At 36.1% G+C, this 20,624-nt stretch overlaps 1 protein-coding gene across 1 annotated transcript; it reads right to left on the bottom strand.

Annotated features, from left to right (window-relative positions):
* Positions 1 to 2,041: 2,041 nt before the first annotated feature.
* ccdc178 (coiled-coil domain containing 178) lies at positions 2,042 to 19,279 on the bottom strand (the record flags this gene model as incomplete). The annotated part of the gene is made up of 18 exons (XM_079243788.1): positions 2,042 to 2,254; positions 3,227 to 3,361; positions 6,219 to 6,368; positions 8,920 to 9,079; positions 9,279 to 9,424; positions 9,626 to 9,739; positions 9,838 to 9,966; positions 10,389 to 10,451; positions 10,548 to 10,731; positions 10,861 to 10,997; positions 11,379 to 11,532; positions 11,990 to 12,132; positions 13,293 to 13,513; positions 13,638 to 13,841; positions 14,050 to 14,129; positions 14,232 to 14,260; positions 14,401 to 14,537; positions 19,222 to 19,279. 18 exons carry the CDS (start codon positions 19,277 to 19,279, stop codon positions 2,042 to 2,044), a joined length of 2,457 nt encoding a protein of 818 aa, XP_079099914.1.
* Between the last annotated feature and the right edge of the window lie 1,345 nt (positions 19,280 to 20,624).

The following is a 20,624-nucleotide window of genomic DNA, read 5'->3' as shown; positions in this document are numbered from 1 at the left end:
ATATATATATATGCATGCTGTATATGTCACTATATAGCCTTTATGTATATATATACCTAAGAACACTTAAAGTTAACTTTTAAATGTATGTGTACAGATTTTGTGTATCATTAGAGTGACACAGTTTAAGCACTATGAAACAAAAATCAATTTTCTACAAGAAGTAAATGTGATTCAGTTAAGATTTCAAATTGAAAACAGCATTTCCCCAGGGTTCTTTAGAAAGCCAGTGGATAGTGCGCACACAACATCCTTTTGTGCACACTATTTACCCCTGGATTGCTCCAGGCTAATGTCTCAATAATTTTCACTCCTTTCTCAGGTCCTTCCCACAAAGGACTTAACTAATGATCCATGGACAAAATGAAGCATTTAAATTTATGCATTAATCATTCATCTCCAGCTCATTGAAAATGCTAAACTTCCACAAAATTAAGATTGAATATTGAAAAGTGATTGAGGGAGACAGCTTTCGGTAAGTGAAGAAAAAGAAAGAGTGTGGGGTGCCGCAACAAAAACAGGGACTCTTCAGAGACAGTGGTCTACACATGGGCATGGTCAAGGTGGTCAGGGTGTACTAAGTGCTAGTTAAGGTCATGGGGTTTCACTAGTTGTAATTAGATCTTGAAATCTGGAGAAGCGTAGAATTTCTGTCAACACTGCCTGTAATTATTCTCTTTTCCAATTAATGGTGACATAGATTAATTATCTGATGAGGCAAAGCCAATTGCAATCATTCACCCAGCTAAAATTAGATCAGTCCTGACAGCAGCATGAAAGTCACCTGTTTCATTGTTATGGATTTGCTGCAAGTAAAGAAGGGGGGAATAGTGAAGCGTGCTAGGGTAAGTAAGTTGTCTGGTACAGGTGAATGTCCAATTACACTGCTGTTTGAACTGATGGCATCTACTCATTCGATCCAGCAGCATCTGGACTGGCTTGTTTGTTAACCCCAGCATCATCAGTGGCAGTAGAGTCATCTTGCAGGGATTGTAGGAATGCTGAGATGAGCTGAATTTCTTCTGACAACACCACCTGTTTCAACAAGGAACACACAGCATAAAAGAAAACAGGTTAATATGTAAATAGCATAAATACCAAATCCTTACTGTGTGCATTTCACACGTAGCTGATGAGTCTACCAGAGAGAGTAAAGTTACCATCTTGTTCTTATTTTTGTGGGGAAGTAGAACGACACTCCTGGTGAACCGTGTCCAGGTTCACTGCTCCTCTGTTTTAAAAACCTCAGCATCCAGTTTTTCTATTAAACTGCCTGGCAGTGTCAACCAGCTTGGGAATCTGAACCAGCCTGGCCATGCAGAAATTCTCTGACTAACAATTATATCAGAAACAGAATCTTGGATTACTGTCCCCTGGGACTGGGGCAGTGGGCGTCTGCTCCAATCATTACTGGCCATTCAACAAGGCTCTGCACTGCTCTCTGCTGTTAGCCATTGTCAATTATGCCATCCCTAGTGTAAACTCACAGAACACAAAGCTGAACTGCCAGCTCTGGCAACAGTGTAACAGGATGACAGCCCACTACCCCCCAACTCCTCCCCCACCCATTCCCACCCACCCACCCTAGGGTTCCCCAGCCTCCCTTCCCTCAAGCTAGGTTGAGAAAACTGCCATTTGGCATCTGAATGGAGTGCTTTAGCTGTGAAAGTGCTAACCTGACCTTTCTTATGTTCTGCTTGTGGGGTTAAGTGGACATGATGGATTAGTACAGGCCTCATCAGGATTCAGCCTGGTTTAACTCCAGTTACATTCAGTATCACTTCTATTGATTTCTTCATTTCTTTCTTATAAACTGACAACAGATCTTAATCTGTGTTTTATGAAACTATTCAAAGTCTTTGTGTGTTGATTTACCCCCACTGTCAAGGTCTTAGTATTACATAATGATGCAGACTTTCTACTGATGCCTGTTCATAAACTCCGAAAGGGTTTTTCTTACACTAATAGTGGCTATTTCTCCTTGTGTGCATATTGAACGATAGACCTTGTGCTGGACTCTTCTTCAGGAGCCTGTTTAAAGTTAAAGTAAGTGCTGCCTGCTCTGATGGACCCTGTGCAGAGCTGTGACAGTTGACGATGTGGTGCGCTTGAATACACCAGCTCTTTTGTCCTTCACACTCTGCAGCGCTCTGATAGCTCCTCCCCCTGTGCCCCACTCCTCCCTGCCTTGAGCTGCGATCTGCTGGGGCCTTTTGAGGCTGGGCTGCTGAGACATGGCTGCTCCCTGTAATGTCTGGACCAGACCCATCAAAAAAACATGTCAGCAGTCAGAAGAGAAGAAGTAACTGAGAAGGAAACCACTTAATGGCATTTTCACCAGGCACTCCAAAATAGGATTTTACACTCAAATAAAAATCAGTGACTGCGTGTGATAAATTTAAGGTATTTAAAGACCTGGTATATGCTACTGTTCAGTTAAGTTTAAAGAAAAAGTATAAGTACTTTACAGAATGGTTGCACACCACCTGACTCTGTGGTAAATCTAGACAGGAAATTTCATAAAGATTCATCACTGTCCCTCTGTCCGTTTTGACCTCATCGCACATCAGAGCACAGATTACACACCGATTATCCTCTAATTGAGGATCCTTACTTTTCAACCTTGCACAATATGCTCTTTCTCTTGTGCAAGACAGGCAGAAGGTTATCATATTCACAAAGAAAAGGAAGCTGTAACATATGGAAATCGTCCATCTGATGAACTGTAAATTAGCCATAAAGTCAAGAATATCTCTGACAAACAGAAAACCAGCTGAGATGTGAATACATTGTGACCAGATATGATGTGTGTATATAGAGTTATTTAGAGAGGCAGACCCAGCCTTAGACACAGGGTCACTCGACAGGCAGTCTAGCACACACCTCATCCATCACATCAGTCCACAATCTGATGACTGAATGTATAAGAACGTAATGTAAGAGTGGCGTCTTCAACTTCACCACAGCATTGAGGCATGAAGCCTTAGTGGATGTTTGCCTGGCTGCTCTTGCCTGGCAAAGAAGACACAAGGCAACTGACTAACCATATGAGACTCAAACAATGCCAAGCATAACAGGGAGTTACTGTAGTATGCAAAGGAATATGCTACCATCCAGTAGAATACCTGCACTGGGATGAAAGTTGACTAAAGGGATTTGCTGTTTACTTGAATGGTGGCAGTTGGTGCAGGTTTCCAGCGTGTTTTACATGTATATGTACAAATACCTCGGCTGCTTTTATTTTCCGGTCGTTCTCTTGGGAAAGAGCCTGGCACCGGTCCAGTTCAGCCTGGCTGTAGAGGTTGCGTTGTTCGAAGTATTTTTCCAAAGCTTTGTGCATCCTCTTTTGCAACAAAGAAAGCTAGGGGGAGAGACGGCAGAGAAAAGGAATTGGTAAGGCAGGAGAGGAAATTAATGGCAGTGTTCAAGAAGAATGATGGAGGGGAATAGAGAAAGCAGTCAATAGCCCATTCTGCAGTACACGGGCCTGACAGGAATTTCACAGTCTCTTGGTTTCTCTGCCCACTCGTGTGCACTCATCAGAATCCAGTCACATCTGGCTGCCAGGATGGGGGGTTAATTTTCTCTAAATGCTTCAGCAGTTTTGTTCTAGCCGAGGCAAACTCTGTGACTGCAAAGCTGATGAGTAAAATATTTCTACTTCACCCAGTTTAACTTTATACCAATCCCCTCAAGACATATTTTACACATACACACAAAGTCATGAACCCCCCACTGAAACCAGAAATTATTCCTAGTCTCTTGGAAAGACATGCTGCTTGCTTTATTATTTGAACACAGTTTCAAGCAAAGAGGTTTAAATTCTGATAGATGCCATTGCTTTTCTTCCCCTCCATCTCTCTACTCTTCCTACAAAGCTTATCATTGCTTGGCAATGTGTTCCCCAGTGCATTGAAAACTAAAGCGAATTAGCTCAGTCATCAGCTCCTGAAGGAAAGACAATAACAAGAATGCTCTTTATGGCGTACCCTGTAAAAACCTAAGAGTTGAAAGGCTCTGCTTAAACAGAGTAATGCTTACATGTACAGTATATTCAAAAAGATTTTGATGGGAAATGAAGCAAATGGCAAATGAACCCAGATGCTAATTAATTATGGACATTTTAATTTGCAAGGGAGAATTTAGTATATCTATTTAGTACATGCATTCTGAATGTGCCACACTGTGAGATGTTTTACTGAACGGAACTGTTACATTAAGTACCTGTATCTGAGACATATATGTAAAATAGGTATCAATGTTAAAGTAACGTGAGGTACAGAGTCCTCCTTTGTAACTTTACTATCTCATGTAGCTGTCCATTTTCAGCAAAAAAAAGTCTTGATATCTGCTGTTTGATTACACTCAGCCTGCATGACAATGGGAATCAATATAACTGATTTACAGTATACTGTTTTTCATACCATTAATTCTACAACTAGACAAAAATTTTATTTCATGGTCGACAATGTTTTTAGAACCTGACTCATTTGGAAATGTCACTGACATTAAGGTAGAAACCACCTATGGAGGATAGAATTGTTCCTTGAGAGTTAAATTAGTATATTTCCTACTAGTGAATGATTATTTTGTGTAATTAACATTTAAAGGCACAGATGGTCGTATACACACGCACATTATATTTTATGTATATATATATATATATATATATATATATATATATATATGTGTGTGTGTGTGTGTGTGTGTGTGTGTGTGTGTGTATGTACGTGTGTATGTCTGTATGTATGTGTGAAGAGAGAGAAAGAGAGAGAAATCTCATTTAACTGCCAGAAGCTTGTAGCATACAAGTGTTACATGTATTAGGTTGCATTCTGCCACACTGCCTGTTATTTAAGACTGACAGTAGATGTTTCACTTACTTAGTTACAAACTACTGTTTCAATTTTGGATAAGGTTGTTGTGCTGACACATATGTGAATAAACTGTTCAAGAATTAATTAAATGTATTTTAACACAGTAATAACTTGCAAAGTTAGACTTGGAAAGTACACTTCTCATACATATACATGTGAATTTAAAGTGTTTACATTGTGAAGTAGGATACATTTACAAGATGGATTTCATTATGTCCCACAGATTAATTTAACATGAGATTATGCTCTTTTCTGACACAAATTAACTGGCAGCACTAAATGTATTTACCTTGTTGCTTCCAGTTATAAACAAATCAATTAAGGGCAATCAAATTGTGTAATGTATGTGCTAACTGGAACATAATTTGCAAACATTATGAGGATAATTGAACATTTAAAACAGGAAAGAAGTGTGATTGAATGTGTGTGCGTAAACCTGATAAAATGTGATAGGTCAACGTCTATATCTCTGATACATTGTTGATTATAAGCTTGTTACAAAGCTAAAATTAGACATAAAGCACAAGCTGAGAGGCTGGTGTTGTAGGAGTGCAGACTTGAAACAAACAAAAATGGTGAAGGCTGAATCCAGAGTAAAAGAAAATCAGGCTTTGATCATGAGCGTGGAAAATCCTGTCCACAGGATTTTATTTTTGCATGCATTTTTCACTTGATAACATTCATGCAGTTAGATGAGGAATTGCTCAAGTAAAGGTATTAGTCATTTTTGGAACAAATAATATGTATTTTTTTCTGTGCTGGAACAGTGTGGCTTCTTCCTTGTGTTACAGTTGTCATGGGTAATTCTATTCTGGTTAAAAAATGTCAAAAACTATAAAGATTAAACCTAAAATGCAGTCGAGTTGTCTCCCTCAACTAGTCATGATCTCTGGTACTATTTTAACACTGAGAGCATGTTCAACTTGTTTCCTTTTGATCCGTCACCAATGGATGCCATGAACAGAAGAAAATTTGTAATGCAACAATAAAACAGTTCACCTCTGACCACCTTGCAAAGCAATGAATAGGAAAGTGTAGATGTTATTGTATGTGCATGTACCATTGACCTCTCGCTTTACTGCCCTTGAAGCCAAATACATGGCTATCATTACATTATGCCACATTCATCATCCTCCTCCACTCAAGTTATCTAATCGTTATTACACTGGATCCTAACTAGATGCAAAATGAAAACTTTAAACTGACTGAGAATGCAAAGACAAATAGCACAAGGATCAGGGAGCACAAGACAACAGTAAAGATCATAAGTCATCAAACATAATTAAAAAGAGATGGAGGGTAAGAGACGGAAGATTTAATCAAAGTTTATATAAACTGTACCTGTGTATAGTAGTGAAAAGACTCATATATATGGCTTCTTTCACTTAGAGCAGACAGTGACTCCTCTTTGACATCGATGAGGATATTCTGGAGACTTTCGTACTTTTGTGCCAGCTGTTTGTTCTCCTCCAGTGCATTTTTTAGTCCTTTCTATACAAGGGAAAAGGGGTTCCGGTTAAATGTTCAGTAAACACATTATTAAACTGACTATTTTTAAAAACAACAAGGGCCCTCCAAATGCAAAGTTGGCTGCAGACCAGTAAAGTAGCTACTCCAATGGTGACATATTTGCATTACTGATGGAAATACACTGAAGAGTTTGTATCAATACTAAAACTAGTTTCTGTTTTTGCTCAAATTTAAGCTTGCATACTTTACTCCACAGAACTCTCAGGTTTAGTTTATAAGCTATTCTGAGACCAATGATTGTTGTGGTCTTTAAAACTAGAGAAGAAAAAGTTGCAGTCCTCAGTGCAAGAATGAATGAGGCTGATTTTGGGAAAACATAATTCTGTCTGTATACTTAGAAGCCATATTTAATCAGGATCTGTTTTGCTATGGTTAAAATAGAAGAGATAAGGTTTGACAAGGCTAGTATTGACGCAGACACCAACTATGATGATAAATGATAAGGATGATGAACCCCAACTGCAGTCTTAGTCATTTATTCACTCATTCACTCAAATACCAGAAACCAGGGAGGTTTCACATGTAAAAATTAAACTTAACAAGTGACACAATAACAGCTCAGTAATGTCTTTGTATTGGTTTGTTTACTACGATAGTAATACTGTAATGTTTGACAGCAATGATCAAATAGGAAGAACAATAGCTGAGGCATAATGATTTTCTGCCGATGTAAAATACACAGATCAATGTTTTCATAACTCAAAATAAGCTTTGTGAATATCCTAAAAACTAAAATTCAATATGATGTGTTTACTATATAGTAACAACACCAAGACACATTTTAGCTTTAACACTGATCTGCTGTTTGCATCTGTGATACAATACTTGTACACAGCATAGTATATGTGCTGTGCAAGAACCATAAACAACAAGCATAGAAAAATGGACAGTTCTTTGTGAAATCAAGCAAATAAATCACAGTGAGAAAGACTCTGTGGACGTCCTCTTTTCATTTGAACAATGTTTCTTGAGTACTGGACAAGGGGATGTGTGAATATCTCAGCTGTACCTGCAGACATAATGAAGTGTGTCTCTGCAGTAAAACAGAACAGCACTAAAGTGATGAGTTTAACCCAGCAGGAAGAGGGGCTGTAAACATGACAAATGCCTGCTATTGATTTCAGGTTTAATTACTCCATGCAGCACTGACAAAGCCCATCTGATGCTGTTGTGAAGTGTAAATGGAACAAATTACACTTCATTGCCCATAAGAAACTGATAGCGTCGGCAGTTTGCATTGTTTACTTTGTCCTCGCCAAACGACAAGCCATGATCAAATCAGAACACAGGTGCATCTTTGAAAACTGAACAACTTTCTCATATTTATGAATTTAATAAAAAAGCAAAATCCCTAACAAATCAATCTATTTTCCCAGGATATACCTTGTAGCACTATCTATCTGATAATACCAAATACAGAATAATAACAAAATACTGCTACATTTATGGTTCCAGCAGGACCTGTAACAGTTTGTGTAAAACAGAGGCGCTGTGGTCAGCATATTTAGAAGAATTCTCATATTTGAAGGTGTCTAATCATTCTGCTTCATGCACCGTGATTTCCGAATGCACACTCTGCTTATTATGTTATGCTAATATAGACATTATGTGTTCTTTATATTGGTCTCAGTGATTAAAGTGACCAATTTCCTAGGAACCTGAGACTCTCTCTTTTATTTAGAGAGAAGTATTGTTTTTATATCATCTTATTTTGTCAAGTGAAAAAGACTAAACCCTTTTTTGCATGGCTAACTTTTATCTAGCTAATGGGAGTTGTGTCTATGAGGAAGACTTCTAATTCTTAAATTGTCTCACGCCAACAACTTCTTTAAAGTTGCTGCACTTGGATGCATGGCAGCTTAAGCTCCATTGCCTTTTCTTGTTTTGAACTAATGCCTTCTTGATCACCGTTTAATGAAACTATATACCACATGGCGATTTCACATTAGATAAGCCATGTGAAACCCCCATCAGCAAAGAGGCTCTGGCTGGGGCTGATAATCCTGCAGATGAAAACCTTGCAATAAATAGGGGGTTTCTCTTACAAAGGAGTGTTCAAATGCATGCCATTTTGTGCAGAGAAGATTCATGTTTCCGGAAGTATGTTTCATATTATAAACCTAAAAGATGGTATACTTATTTTATATGGTGATTTGTGCATTTACATTGATGCTATTGTTGACCTACAGGTAAGAAAATAAGCACAGGATCTCATCGCTGCATGCATCATCAGATTCGTCCAGACAAAAATACTACAACAACAGCAAGTTGTCATTTGTGGCAAAAGCACTTAAACGAGATTGACCACGGCTTGTAATTTTAATTGCACACTACTCTTTTCTGCGTATCTTAAGGGAAGTACTGTGACAAGCAATGTGCTGACACTAATCCAAAAACAAATAAACAATGAGATGTTTTTTGCAGCTCATCTGTGGATTCACAGTATTTTGACACAAAAAAGTCATGTATTTACAAAGGGTTAGTGTGAGCGTTATTATTATTTCTGTTTTACCTTGGTGTCTTCCATTTGCTTTTTTCTTGTTGTAACAAGAGACGTGTGTGTCTGCATGGATCGCTGTGTTCGTTGTTTCCAGTTATTAATATCAGACTGCAAGGTGCTCATTATATGAGCAGCTGATTTGTTCTTGAACTCCAACAAATTCAAATCACATCTGCAAGAAGCAAAAATGAAATCTTTACAATGCTTCTGAATGAATGTCACTGCTATTTTTCCTTCAGGATGTTTGTAAAGGTCAAAAGCAAGTTTTCTGTCTCATTAAAATTGGTAATATTAGCTTTTATTTGGAAAATTTGAGAATTTTCCCCAAAATATGATTCCTTTGCTTAATCTGAGTGTGTCCTGAAACTTACTGCAGTTGTGCTATGACTTCTGGCATTTTTTCAATGTTTTTTTCGATTTTATCTGAAGCATCTTGGAATTCTTCAGTTCTAGTTGTTAGCTCTGTGATCCTACCCACAGCATTGTCATATTTCTTTATGGTAGCACAATGCAAATCCTGTAAAGAAAGGAAACGGTTAAAAAGAAGTCTCTTATCCTGTCTTGTTAAGAGTTTAGTCCAACAAATAACATTGTCCAAAAAAAGAAATCATGATAAATAGCTATGATTGTCTCTGTGCTCAATGAGTTCAGAATAAATCTTCTCACATATTGTTATATTACTCAGGACAAATGATTCAGTGCAACTTCCCATATTTACCTGAGCAGCTTTTAGCTTGTCACGTGTGAGTTTCTTCTCCTTCTCCAGCTTTATTAAAGTCTCCTTGTGTTCACACTGCACCATTTCCAAATTCTCTGTCAGTCTCTTGATTCTCTGTACAAACCAAAACGAAAGATTGTATTAAAATATTGAAAAGTTAACTTAATTCAGATGAAACCCTCAGGTAATGAGGAACTATGTTCAAGTCTTGCCTCAACGTTTGCCTCCAGAGCGTTTGTTACTAAGGTTGCATCTTTTAATTCTTTCTGAAGTTGCTGATTGGTTTGCTCTGAACTTGTTTGTTGCTTCTTTAGTTCGTCTTTGAGAGCTGAATACTCAGTCTGATGGAAACAAAAATTACAAGGCAGAATGTCATTGTGCTTAACTCTTAAAACAGACATACATCAGGTAAAAAAAACACACACAAGTAAAAATAATCACAAGAGATGAAAGTATACAATGAGTTTAACAAACTAGAACGAGTAACTTTCAATTAACCCACATTTATCAAGTTGTTAGAATTTATTCTTTGTGCTTTGATTCTTGGAGGAGCTTTGTCAAGTTTCCTCATGCAACTTTGAGGTTAATGAATAACTTTCCATGCAAGCTGCAAAGTCTACTGTAGTGCACTTAGATTTTCCGATTATTTCAAACTTATGATTCAAACTTTTACTTTATTGCTTAATCAGTAATTCCACCCACCCTTTTTCATACTAAGTTATATCATAATAGCCAGTGGGAAGAATGGGAAGTGCAAATTTACCTTTAGAATTTCGATTGTTGTCCTGTGACCAGCCAGATCCTTCTTCAACATTTCAATCTCTGTCTATAAAACAGAAGAAAACCAAGCAACACTGAAGGAAGCAACATTTTTGTATGTTGAAGTGAAGAACATAGAAAATGAACATATGCTGTCACTGACCCTGGCTCTCTGTTCTTCCATGAAGGTGAGTTGCTCCTGTTCTTCGAGCTTAGCCTGGACATCACCGTGCTGAGCTACAACTTGGGTCAGTTCCTCCAAGGCCTTTTCCCACTGCTCATCATTGTCAGTGATTTTCTTGCGCATCTGCTTCATCTCCTCTTGCATCTGCTTCACAGCTTTCTCACTAGCAAAATAATAGAATAAAATACACAGATGGGATTAACACACATAAGTGGCACACAACAGAGAATAAACAACAGAGGAAATAAATGGGTGATAATATTTCTTCAATATTCTGGCTTGAACATTGCACCTCTCAAGAATTTTCAGCTTGTAGTCCTCTACATTTTGTTCATACGCCATGTTTTCTTTACAGAGAGCTGCATAAGCTTCATTTTTTGTTTGGAGTTGCTCCTTCAAGCAGGAAACCTCAGCTTCCCCTTTCATTTTCTGTGGATTGCATTACATACCCAATGAATATCCTGAACAACTTGGATGAGAACACTTCAAATATCATTATTATTTGTAAGTCCGGTCAGCGCTTAACAGTGGCCTTACAGAATACTAAATCCGATCAACCATCGCACACAAAAGCACAACGAAACTGGAAAGATCTTCAGGAGTTTAACATCTGACGTTTTAAAACACTGTTGTGACATCACTTACTGTTTTTTCAGTATTTTGTGACAACAAAAGCAGCTTTTCTTCCAGCGTCCTATTCTTTTGCATTTCTTTTTCAGTTTGTAGATTCAGTTGTGTAATCTGTGATGAAATAGGACAATAATATGATTTTTTTTTTTTACTTAAATGTTATTGAAATGTGTGTCTTACCTTGTTTTCTTCAGTTTTCTCAAGCTCTAAAATTTCAGGAATTTTCTGATTTATGAGTGTGCACTTCTTTTCTGTATAAACTACAGCGTCTTTAGCATTCTGTATCTCAGATAGAAGAGCTTTCTCATCCATCTTCAACTGGTTTACTTCTTCCCTAAAAACAAAAAAAAAAAAAACATAGAAAGAAAGAAAAACACTGCTTTGCATTTTTATTAACTTGGGGTTAAACCCATATTCAAATATTTTAATCTGATTTTACAATACTTGCTTATAGTCAATAATTACATGGTTAGGGCCATTAACAGTGACAGGAATTGTGTGGTCTGCATCAATGAGAAGTAGTGTTGCTATGGTTACATGTAGTTCAAGAAATTTACCTGGACAAGTTGAAATATGTTTAAGCAAAAAAGAATTACATATATTGGAATCTTCAATCACAACATTATGTGATAACAATAATGAATTCATCATTCATTCATTCAGTCAGTCAGTCAGTTTGTCAGTCATGTTTCTCTCCTTTTGTTTGACACCTAAAATGTTTTTGTAGAACCATGTGCTTACATATACAATGGTAATTATTTTTTGTCTACCTTATTATTATTGTTACTTACAATCTCTCTGTCAGTCGATTCTTCATCACCAGCAGCATGTGGTCCAATGACATCTTTTCTTTGTTGGCATCAAGCTCTGTCTTTCTAAACTCTCTCTGAGCCAGTAGGAGATCACTTCGTGTTTTTGAGCAAACTTCATTGGCCTAAAAAATATGGTGTTATCAATACATAGAAACATACATTATCGTGTTATTGAGAAAACTATCTAGGCTGTAAATATTCTGAACCCATTCCTGCAGTAAGAAACAGACTCTTAAAGGGATTTGAACTTTTCTTAACTAAAGACCAGTCTTCACAAAAACCTGTGGCAAACTAGTAAGAACAAGTTTACTAAGGAGTAATATCAGAACAGCCAGCACAGTACTGAGATTTTGATCAAATAAAACAGTCCATTGGTTCCTTTTTTGATTGTGTTTATCTGATGTTTCATTTAGATAGAGTGCTTAGTAGGGCTGTGATGATATGATTTTGTCCCAAATCAATTTGATTCTGATTTTTTGGATGCCGATTCGATTTAAATTGCGATTCTCACAATTCTTCGATATTGCTGATTTCTGTAGATTAAAAACAAAAAATGTACAAGTGATTTTTCTTGATTTAAATAAGGAATAAAGTATACAGTAGCCAAATCTTTCTGCTGCTATAATGCCCAAGAAGACAAGTAAAAAGATCAATAAAAAGAATAAAAATGACAAAAAATTCATTGTAAATTATTTTTATTTAATTGAAAAAAAATTATAGGATTTTTTTTAAACAAAAAAATCGATTTTAAAAATGTGAAGCAAAAAATTCAGATGTTCAATTTTTCGATTCGATTTCCCCACCCGTAGGGCTTTGAATGTTCCCAGTAATCTTACATGCAGGTTACAGAGCTGGACAAAAAAAGACGCTTAACTAATTTTGAAGGTCAAATGTGGATATTGTTTTTACCTGATCAGGTACAAATTGTTATTATAGTTAATAACAAAGCAAATAACTCTGTGGCAATGCATTTGCAAAAAACCAAGTTGCAGGGAGAACTTTTTCAGAAAGTTCTGACTCTGTAACTTTATAGCACATAATCAAAAATCTCTAAATTAGATATGGTTCAACTTTAGAATACAACTGAACCTAAGTTAAAATGTAATTTGACTCATGGACAGTGCTTAAAATGCATTCAAAAGCTATTAAATGTCAGTGAGATAACAATTGGAAAAAATGCCAGAACATTTCTTGGCCTTGCCACTTTGTCTTCAAAACTGACAGCTTCGGTGACTTTGGAAAATTACATCATGGTCATAAAATAAATCAAATGTGGACCAACCTCTGCTTGTGCAGTCTTAATTGAATTTATGATGCTTTTCTGAAGGTCCAGGTTTTCACTTGCAGTGGGAATTTGTTTCTTGGCAGAACTGATGTCATCCTGTAAGCACTGGTTCAACAGCTGCGCGTCTGACAATTTTTCCTGGACCTTGTCGAGTTTTGCTGTTTCCAGTTTAAGATGACGCTTCAGTTCAGTGATGTCTCTCAAGCAAGCTTCCTGCTCTGGAAAAGGCAATGATGATAAATTAATAACAGTTTTAGACATTGGATTCAGGAACAATGGAATCATCCCATGTCACAAGAAACTAATAGATTTCTGAGGACGTGACACCTTCCAGTCACCAACCTTGTTGGACAGCAAAGGAGTGCTCTAGTTGTTCTCGAAGTGCAATACTCTCAACTTTGCTTGTCAAAAGCCTTTTTCTCTGCTTTTCTTTGTGGAGACATTTCTGTACATTCTGGTGATCAGCCTCCAAACGCTCAATAAGATCCATAACCTCAGAAAGGATATCATTTATTTTCTTCTGTAGTGGTGGCAATGTACAACTTTCTGGAAGTAGGAAAATTTCACTTTCACATATGTTTGTTGCACTACGGATTGTGTATGGGATGTTTTTAGCACAAGTGAATATTTTATGACATGTTCAAATTTTACATGAGCAAAATCACTTCACTGAAGAAGTTGGTGCATGGTTAACACCATGAAAGGAGGCGTACATTGAGAATGAATATATATTACAGAAACTGAATGTATTCACCTCTTGCACTAATTGCTGTGCCTTCAACATACAAATCTGTAGATCTCACAGAGTCAGTATCTGAATCTCTTGACTGAAATCTGTTAAAAAAAAAAACAAAAAAAAACAGTAAAGCTTTTGTTGTATTTTAAACTGAATACACAAAAAAGAAAAAGTAAGCAATAAAAAAATAAAAAAATCACCTTGATGTTTTGCTGTAATGTTGTTTCCCCTGATCAATTTGTGATTTTTAGTTTCCAGAATGATGCAAGACAAAACATCAAGATAAACATTTTTTAAGTGTTTTTAGTCTTCTAAGGATAGAGGTACAACAAGATGTCACGACTCTAATCAAACATGGTGTTCACTTACTTGTTGACACCAGTTTTCCATTGTTTTCTTCATCTCTTGAATATGGTAAATAGCACTGTTGACACATGGTGAGGGATTGTTGAGCAAAGCACAGGTGCGATTTCTATCCGAGCAGAGAGCTTGAAGGTCTGCTTGATCTTGAGAAAGACAGAGTATAAAGAAATTTGAAAAAAGCTGTGACTGGATAATTTTATTTTTTCAAGTACATCATGTAATTCATGCAAAGGCAAAGTGAGCTATAATCTTAAACCAACAGCAAATTCCTCTTAATAAAAGATAACACATTGTTGAAACATTTCCAAATGAAAAAAAAAAAAAAAAAGCTTGGGGTGGGTTTGGTTGTAGCAAACACTAACTCAGTTTCATTAATGTTACTTTGAAAAGTAATTACAGAAACATTTTTGCCTGTGAAATGTGATCTGTGGTTCTTTATTTGCACTTTGGTTCTTGTGGTGCTGCCTTCAAAATACTGGAAGCATCAGTGAGAGAACATAGATGACTAATTTAAGGTTCAAGTAAAACTCAAGGGTGCATTTCTTAGTGGGGATAGAGCGCCATCTGGCTGGAAAACCATGCAAAACATAACTGATGCGGCACAACCTTAAAAATAAATGAAAACAAAAATTGGATTTACTCTTGTAATTCCTTAAATAAGTTAAAATCAACAAAGACCATAAACAGAATAGAATAAAAACAATTTTATGAAAAAACTATCCATTAAGTTTTAGAAAGTACAGAAAATTTTACATCAAATATGGATGTGATGTCATTGGGCCCTTCAGTAAATCCAGACTTTATAAAGGGATTTGTACTAGAAGCAACTGCTACACAAGCATAGCATTTTGCATAATCATGTGTATTATATGCATACTCAGACATCTAATATGTAGCCTTGTTAATAACATTGAAGGTCTGGAACAAATTATCATTTGATAGAGCTAAATTAATTTGGTTATATCGTATGGTAAAATGAATCTTAACTCTTTCTTCAGCTATTACCTAAGACTACAGTGAACTTTAGAAAACTTAAAATGTTCTTATATTCTGATATATATGGCTATAAGTGTAAAGGAGTTAGACAATAACAAAATTTTCAGTTTAGCATTATTTCAACTATTCAGTTTGCTTTGACTGTTGTTCTGGACGTAACATGCCAACACTCAGAGAACACAGACCTCCTTGTCTTTTTTTTGTGGGCATTAACACTTGAGCCGGTAACTCTAACAACAAGATTTTTCCTATCACCCTATGAGCATACTCAAGCCTACATCTCAACCCAGTCGTCACATGACCATAAACCACTGTTGAATAAAAAGAAAAGTGTGCAACTTGTTGTCATAATTTTTAGTTACATCCAGTTTTTTGCTTGTTTGTTTGTTTGTTTGTTTTTTACATATAATGAACCATAAGCTTATTTAGATTGAAAAAGAATGGAGGCAATGCTAGTGGCAGTAGGACTGAACAAATGTCCTTGTGTCTGCCGTCACATTTTGAAAGATGCTGACAAGAAACTTTGAGAACTTCACAGTAACACCTAAAAACATTTGTTATTGTGACTATAACCAGCCATTTCATGGTATTTTTGGTATCAATAAAAAAACAACCGTCAGCTTAGACAGTATTATCATAATAAACATTTTCCTCCCCAGTCACAAAATAATCTGGACAAATTCACAAATATTTCTAATAATTTTAAGATGTACTGTCAGAATTGACTCTCTTGACAGCCGCTGGCCAGTTGTCACATTCTCACTTTCTGGGCTTTTGGGTTTTGTCATTATTTCAGCTCAAAGAACAATCTCTTGTTGTCTGTGGAACAACTATGTTTATGGCAGCCAACCACAGTGTAAATTTTTGGCACATTCAAAAGAAACTCAATGAGCATTGACACTGAAAATCTAATGGTGTTACACTTAAGCAACCTTGTGTTTTCACCGAAGACAGGCCCAGATGTAACAATGTTCACACATATTCCTGGATTCTTGTATGTGCCCTGCACCTGTAAAAAATCCTTTGAAAAAATTCCTAAATCCAGTCAGTAATAAATCTAATCACTTGTTCATTTGATTTTCGGAAAATGTAAGCGATGCAGATGGTCAAAACACTGATGTAAAACATTGCCACGATTGCGTTTCCCATGCTCTGTGTACAATCAACTTTGTAGTATGAGGGCAAAACTGCCTTTGATAAAGGGAACAAGTTCTTTACAGAGCACCAACCTCAAATGTTTCTGCTCTGCTTTCTGAAAACCTGAATATTTACAACTTTTTCCATCTGATTGACAGGTTGTTTTTCAATAAACCTCCCTTAATTGGTACAACTACTAGTGTGTGTGTTGACTCAGACCAAGAACAAGAGCCAGAGGAACTGAAGGGAAAACTACAATAAAGAACAGCTGCTGCTGAACCGCTCAGATGAATAATACACCCTGAAAGAATCACATGGGGTAGGAGGGTGGCAAGGCAATATGTCAGTGGTGGGTTGAAATTGCTCTAAATCATGCTGGCGGGATTATTACTGCCACAGAGCAGGTCCATGTGAGCCTGAGGGCCAATCAGCTGCCACTAAGCCAGTGATATTTGATGACACTTGTCTTCAACAGATGTTAAATTTTGCAATACTCACAATTTTAATTGCTTTATCAACTGGATCAGGCAGACAACAGAAATCCCTGGTTTATTAACTCAAGGTGGCTACACTGCTTGAATGATGACTAATCAGCGAATCAGCGAATGGAAACCAATGTGTTATAAATATCATAAGTAATGATAATAAATAATATAAATAAATAAGTAATGATGAATTTCCGTTGGAGGGGAAAAAACATGAATATTTAAACCATGCTGTGATTGGAAAATGATGGACTTTAACTTTTTGTCAAAGTGATTTATTTTATTTAATTATTTGAATTTACACATTCTTACTTGTGATTTTATTTTTATGTAATCATTTATCTTTATTTATTGATTTTATTCAATTATACAATATTTCAATGGATTTGCTTTTATTTCAGTTTCCCCCCCTTTATTATCTTCATATATATATATATATATATATATATATATATATATATATATATATATATATATATATATATATATATATATATATATATATATACATATATATATATATATGCCTTCAACAACTCTTGCTGCAAATGCACTTGTTTTACTGTGCGGTGCAGTCCAATAGACGGCTAGTTAACCACTTTCACTCCCTCCAGCCCAAGGCTGTTCATTAATTGTTCATTTGTTTTTGTCTTTTACATTGAAAATTTCCATGATGCAGTAAAAGGGCTACATGCTTGCAGCAGAAGGTTACATCCATCCTGAAGCCAAGCTACTGATCTGATTATTGATAGATCTGTATTGGTAAATGAGAGGCTGGCAGTGGCAAATAAGAAGGCAGTTGTTTGAATCTATTGCAACCATCCCAACATGGTGTTGCATTCGATTTTTCTGTTGGTTTCATTGTTTTGTTTTGTTTTTTCATCTTTTTTGTTTTGTTTGTTTGAAATACTTAAAGAAAATGAATTAATTAAAATAAAAAGAATATGGGTTTGCCAGCACTTTTAGGACCCTAATAGCAAATACCACTTCTGGTACTTTTCATGCATCAGATATCAACAATCTTGGTGACTTGATTAGTGACAAAAGTGGTATTGAATATGAAGGTTCTGAGACCGCAGCCTGAAACCCCATATTGGGGGTGTGATAGATGCAGAAATAAAAGCCAAAGAGGAAGGAGTAGTCACCTTTTCATTTGCCAGCTGCTCGGTTATGGGTGCAAGTTTATCATTGGTTGGATAAGTAGCTGCTTCGGAAGAAACAACTTGCATCTGCTCAGTAGTCGTATTTCTAGCCATTTTACTTTTCCATGATAGCTAGCTTTTTTCTGTAGTATGCACTAAAATAAAAGGACTGCACTCACAAGGAGGCGGTGGTGATGTAATTGGTCAGCTTCATATCTGGCATTCTGGATTAATTTTATCAGGCTAATTTCACAACAACCCAAGAGCATGGCGAAAAAAGTCCAAGAGCAAAAGTTGTGTGAGAAAACAGAGCAAGTCTGAGAGCAAAATCATGACTTGGAGCTCAAGTATAAGACATCTGCATTTGTCAAACTGAATTTATGAAGAAGCAGTATACCAATATTTGGCAAAAAAAAAAAAAAAAAATTAAAAAAAAAAAAAGCTATTTCAATGACTCACCAAAGGTATGACTTATCAGGACATTAACCTTAACTGAGATTTGAAAGAAGTACCTTTACTTGGTGTTGCAGACAACACAAACGAGATTGAAACTTACACCATGAGGAAAGGTTAAAGTCATAAAAATGGATGTAACTCTTTGAAGTTTAACTACGCAGTTATGATGGTACAAACCTAATGACATCTGATATTTTTAAAAGACATATAAAAAAAACATAATTAAACTCTTATTTTGGGGAGGGGAAAAAGCCAGGATTAAGTTAAATAAAATAGTTTCTCTAAGTAAGTTACTGTTTTGTTTGTTAATACAGATAAGTTGAAATAATAACAATGAAGTCTGCTCTTAAAGAGACAAACTGCTTTCTTAATAAAAGACAATTAGATTAAAGTACTTTATTCATTACTTGCAAGGGTTTAGTAGTTTTACTACTTTAATTTGCTTATTTTAATGTGCCTAAGGAATCACAATTGCCTCTAAAATTAAAACGTGTCTTTTAAGTTTCTTGTTCTAGTTTTAAATACTATTTTGGTGATTTAACACACAACTTTAATATATTTCCATGGTATTTTCAAAGTAATGAAAAGGTAGCCTTATTCTTACAGCTCACCTTGTTGACTGGGTCTTCCTTCCCTAGATGGAAACCCGGGGGGCTCCACGTCTGGCATTGCTTGTCTAGTTTCACCATCCTGTTGAAAAACGAAATTATTCAGTCATTCAAGTCCAATAGAAACCAGATAGTTGAAAGAAAAGACGGCTTGTTCCTCATTAGATCACATCGATTTACCTAGGAACTGAAAAGAAAAAAGAAAAGTAAAAAAAAAAAGAAAAAAGAAGAATAGACAAAAACAAAATTAGCTGACATTAGCTGAACTTACAACTGACACCTTCGGGTTGTTGCTCTGTTAGGTTACGTTAAGTTAGCATTTCATTAACTCAGCTAATAACAAATTAATGAGCTGAGGGGGGTCGTTGTCATGGTAGAAAGTGAAAGCGAAAAATGGCTGGCTATCACCTTACCTGCATTGATACACTTTTTTGCTGCCAGTATCTGCTTGTTGACTTACTGTCCCAGTGTGTGACAATACAGCTGCCACACCGTAAATAGTTGTCTTTTAGCAAAGTTTTTTCTGAACGACCCACTGAAGTTCCTGTCAATCTTCTGTGGAGTTGCTTAGCAACAAGGGGTGCGCTTGAAAAGGGTAAGCTACGTTCAAGAGCACTTGTTCAACATCATTGAGGTGAATCCCAAATCGTTTAAAGTTAAGCACATTTACTAAATAATAATAATAATAATAATAATAATAATAATAATAATAATATGCAGATGGTATTCTGCATAAGTGAATGTAATGTGTGTAATGTGAATGAGTAACTATACTTTTTATCATCTCAAATTAGTCTGTACATTCTCCTCAGACACTCACTGGATATATGTTTTTCTTTTTCAGACCATGCTCTGCAGACGTAAACCCTGCAGATGATCTGTAGATCAGCAGTTTTTGGAATACTCAGACCTTGTCTGGCACCAATAATGTGGGCTGCTTTTCAAAGTAAATTAAATGACTTTTTTTCCCCCCATTCTGATGCTGGGTTTCCATTTCAGCAAGTCGTTCTGGCTGATTAGTTGTTCATCTGAACAGGTGTTAAATTTTGAGAATGAAAATTAACACAATGCAGAATGAGCTGTGGAAATGGAAATTCTTTAGAAAATGTATTACTGTTTTACACAATGAAAAAGTATTCCAAAAGTATTTAAGTTGGATTGCATCCCTTTTCATCTTTTCATGAATTATAGCTTTATTTACAGAAAATTACCGCAGAACAACTTATACATTTCAGCGTATCCAAAAGCATATCTCCTGGTGCTCAGAGATATACCCATAAACTGTGTATATTTATTCTCCACTTATAAGTAACATTAGATTAAAGAGGAGAATACTGATTTTAGTTTATTGCCGTAAATCTACCACAATATTATTACAGATGTTAAAAAGTGTTTGCATTATAGAG

Source organism: Telmatherina bonti (assembly GCF_933228915.1).
Source record: "Telmatherina bonti genome assembly, chromosome: 7".
Lineage (NCBI taxonomy): Eukaryota > Metazoa > Chordata > Actinopteri > Atheriniformes > Telmatherinidae > Telmatherina > Telmatherina bonti.
This window is presented reverse-complemented; position numbering and strand designations above follow the sequence as displayed.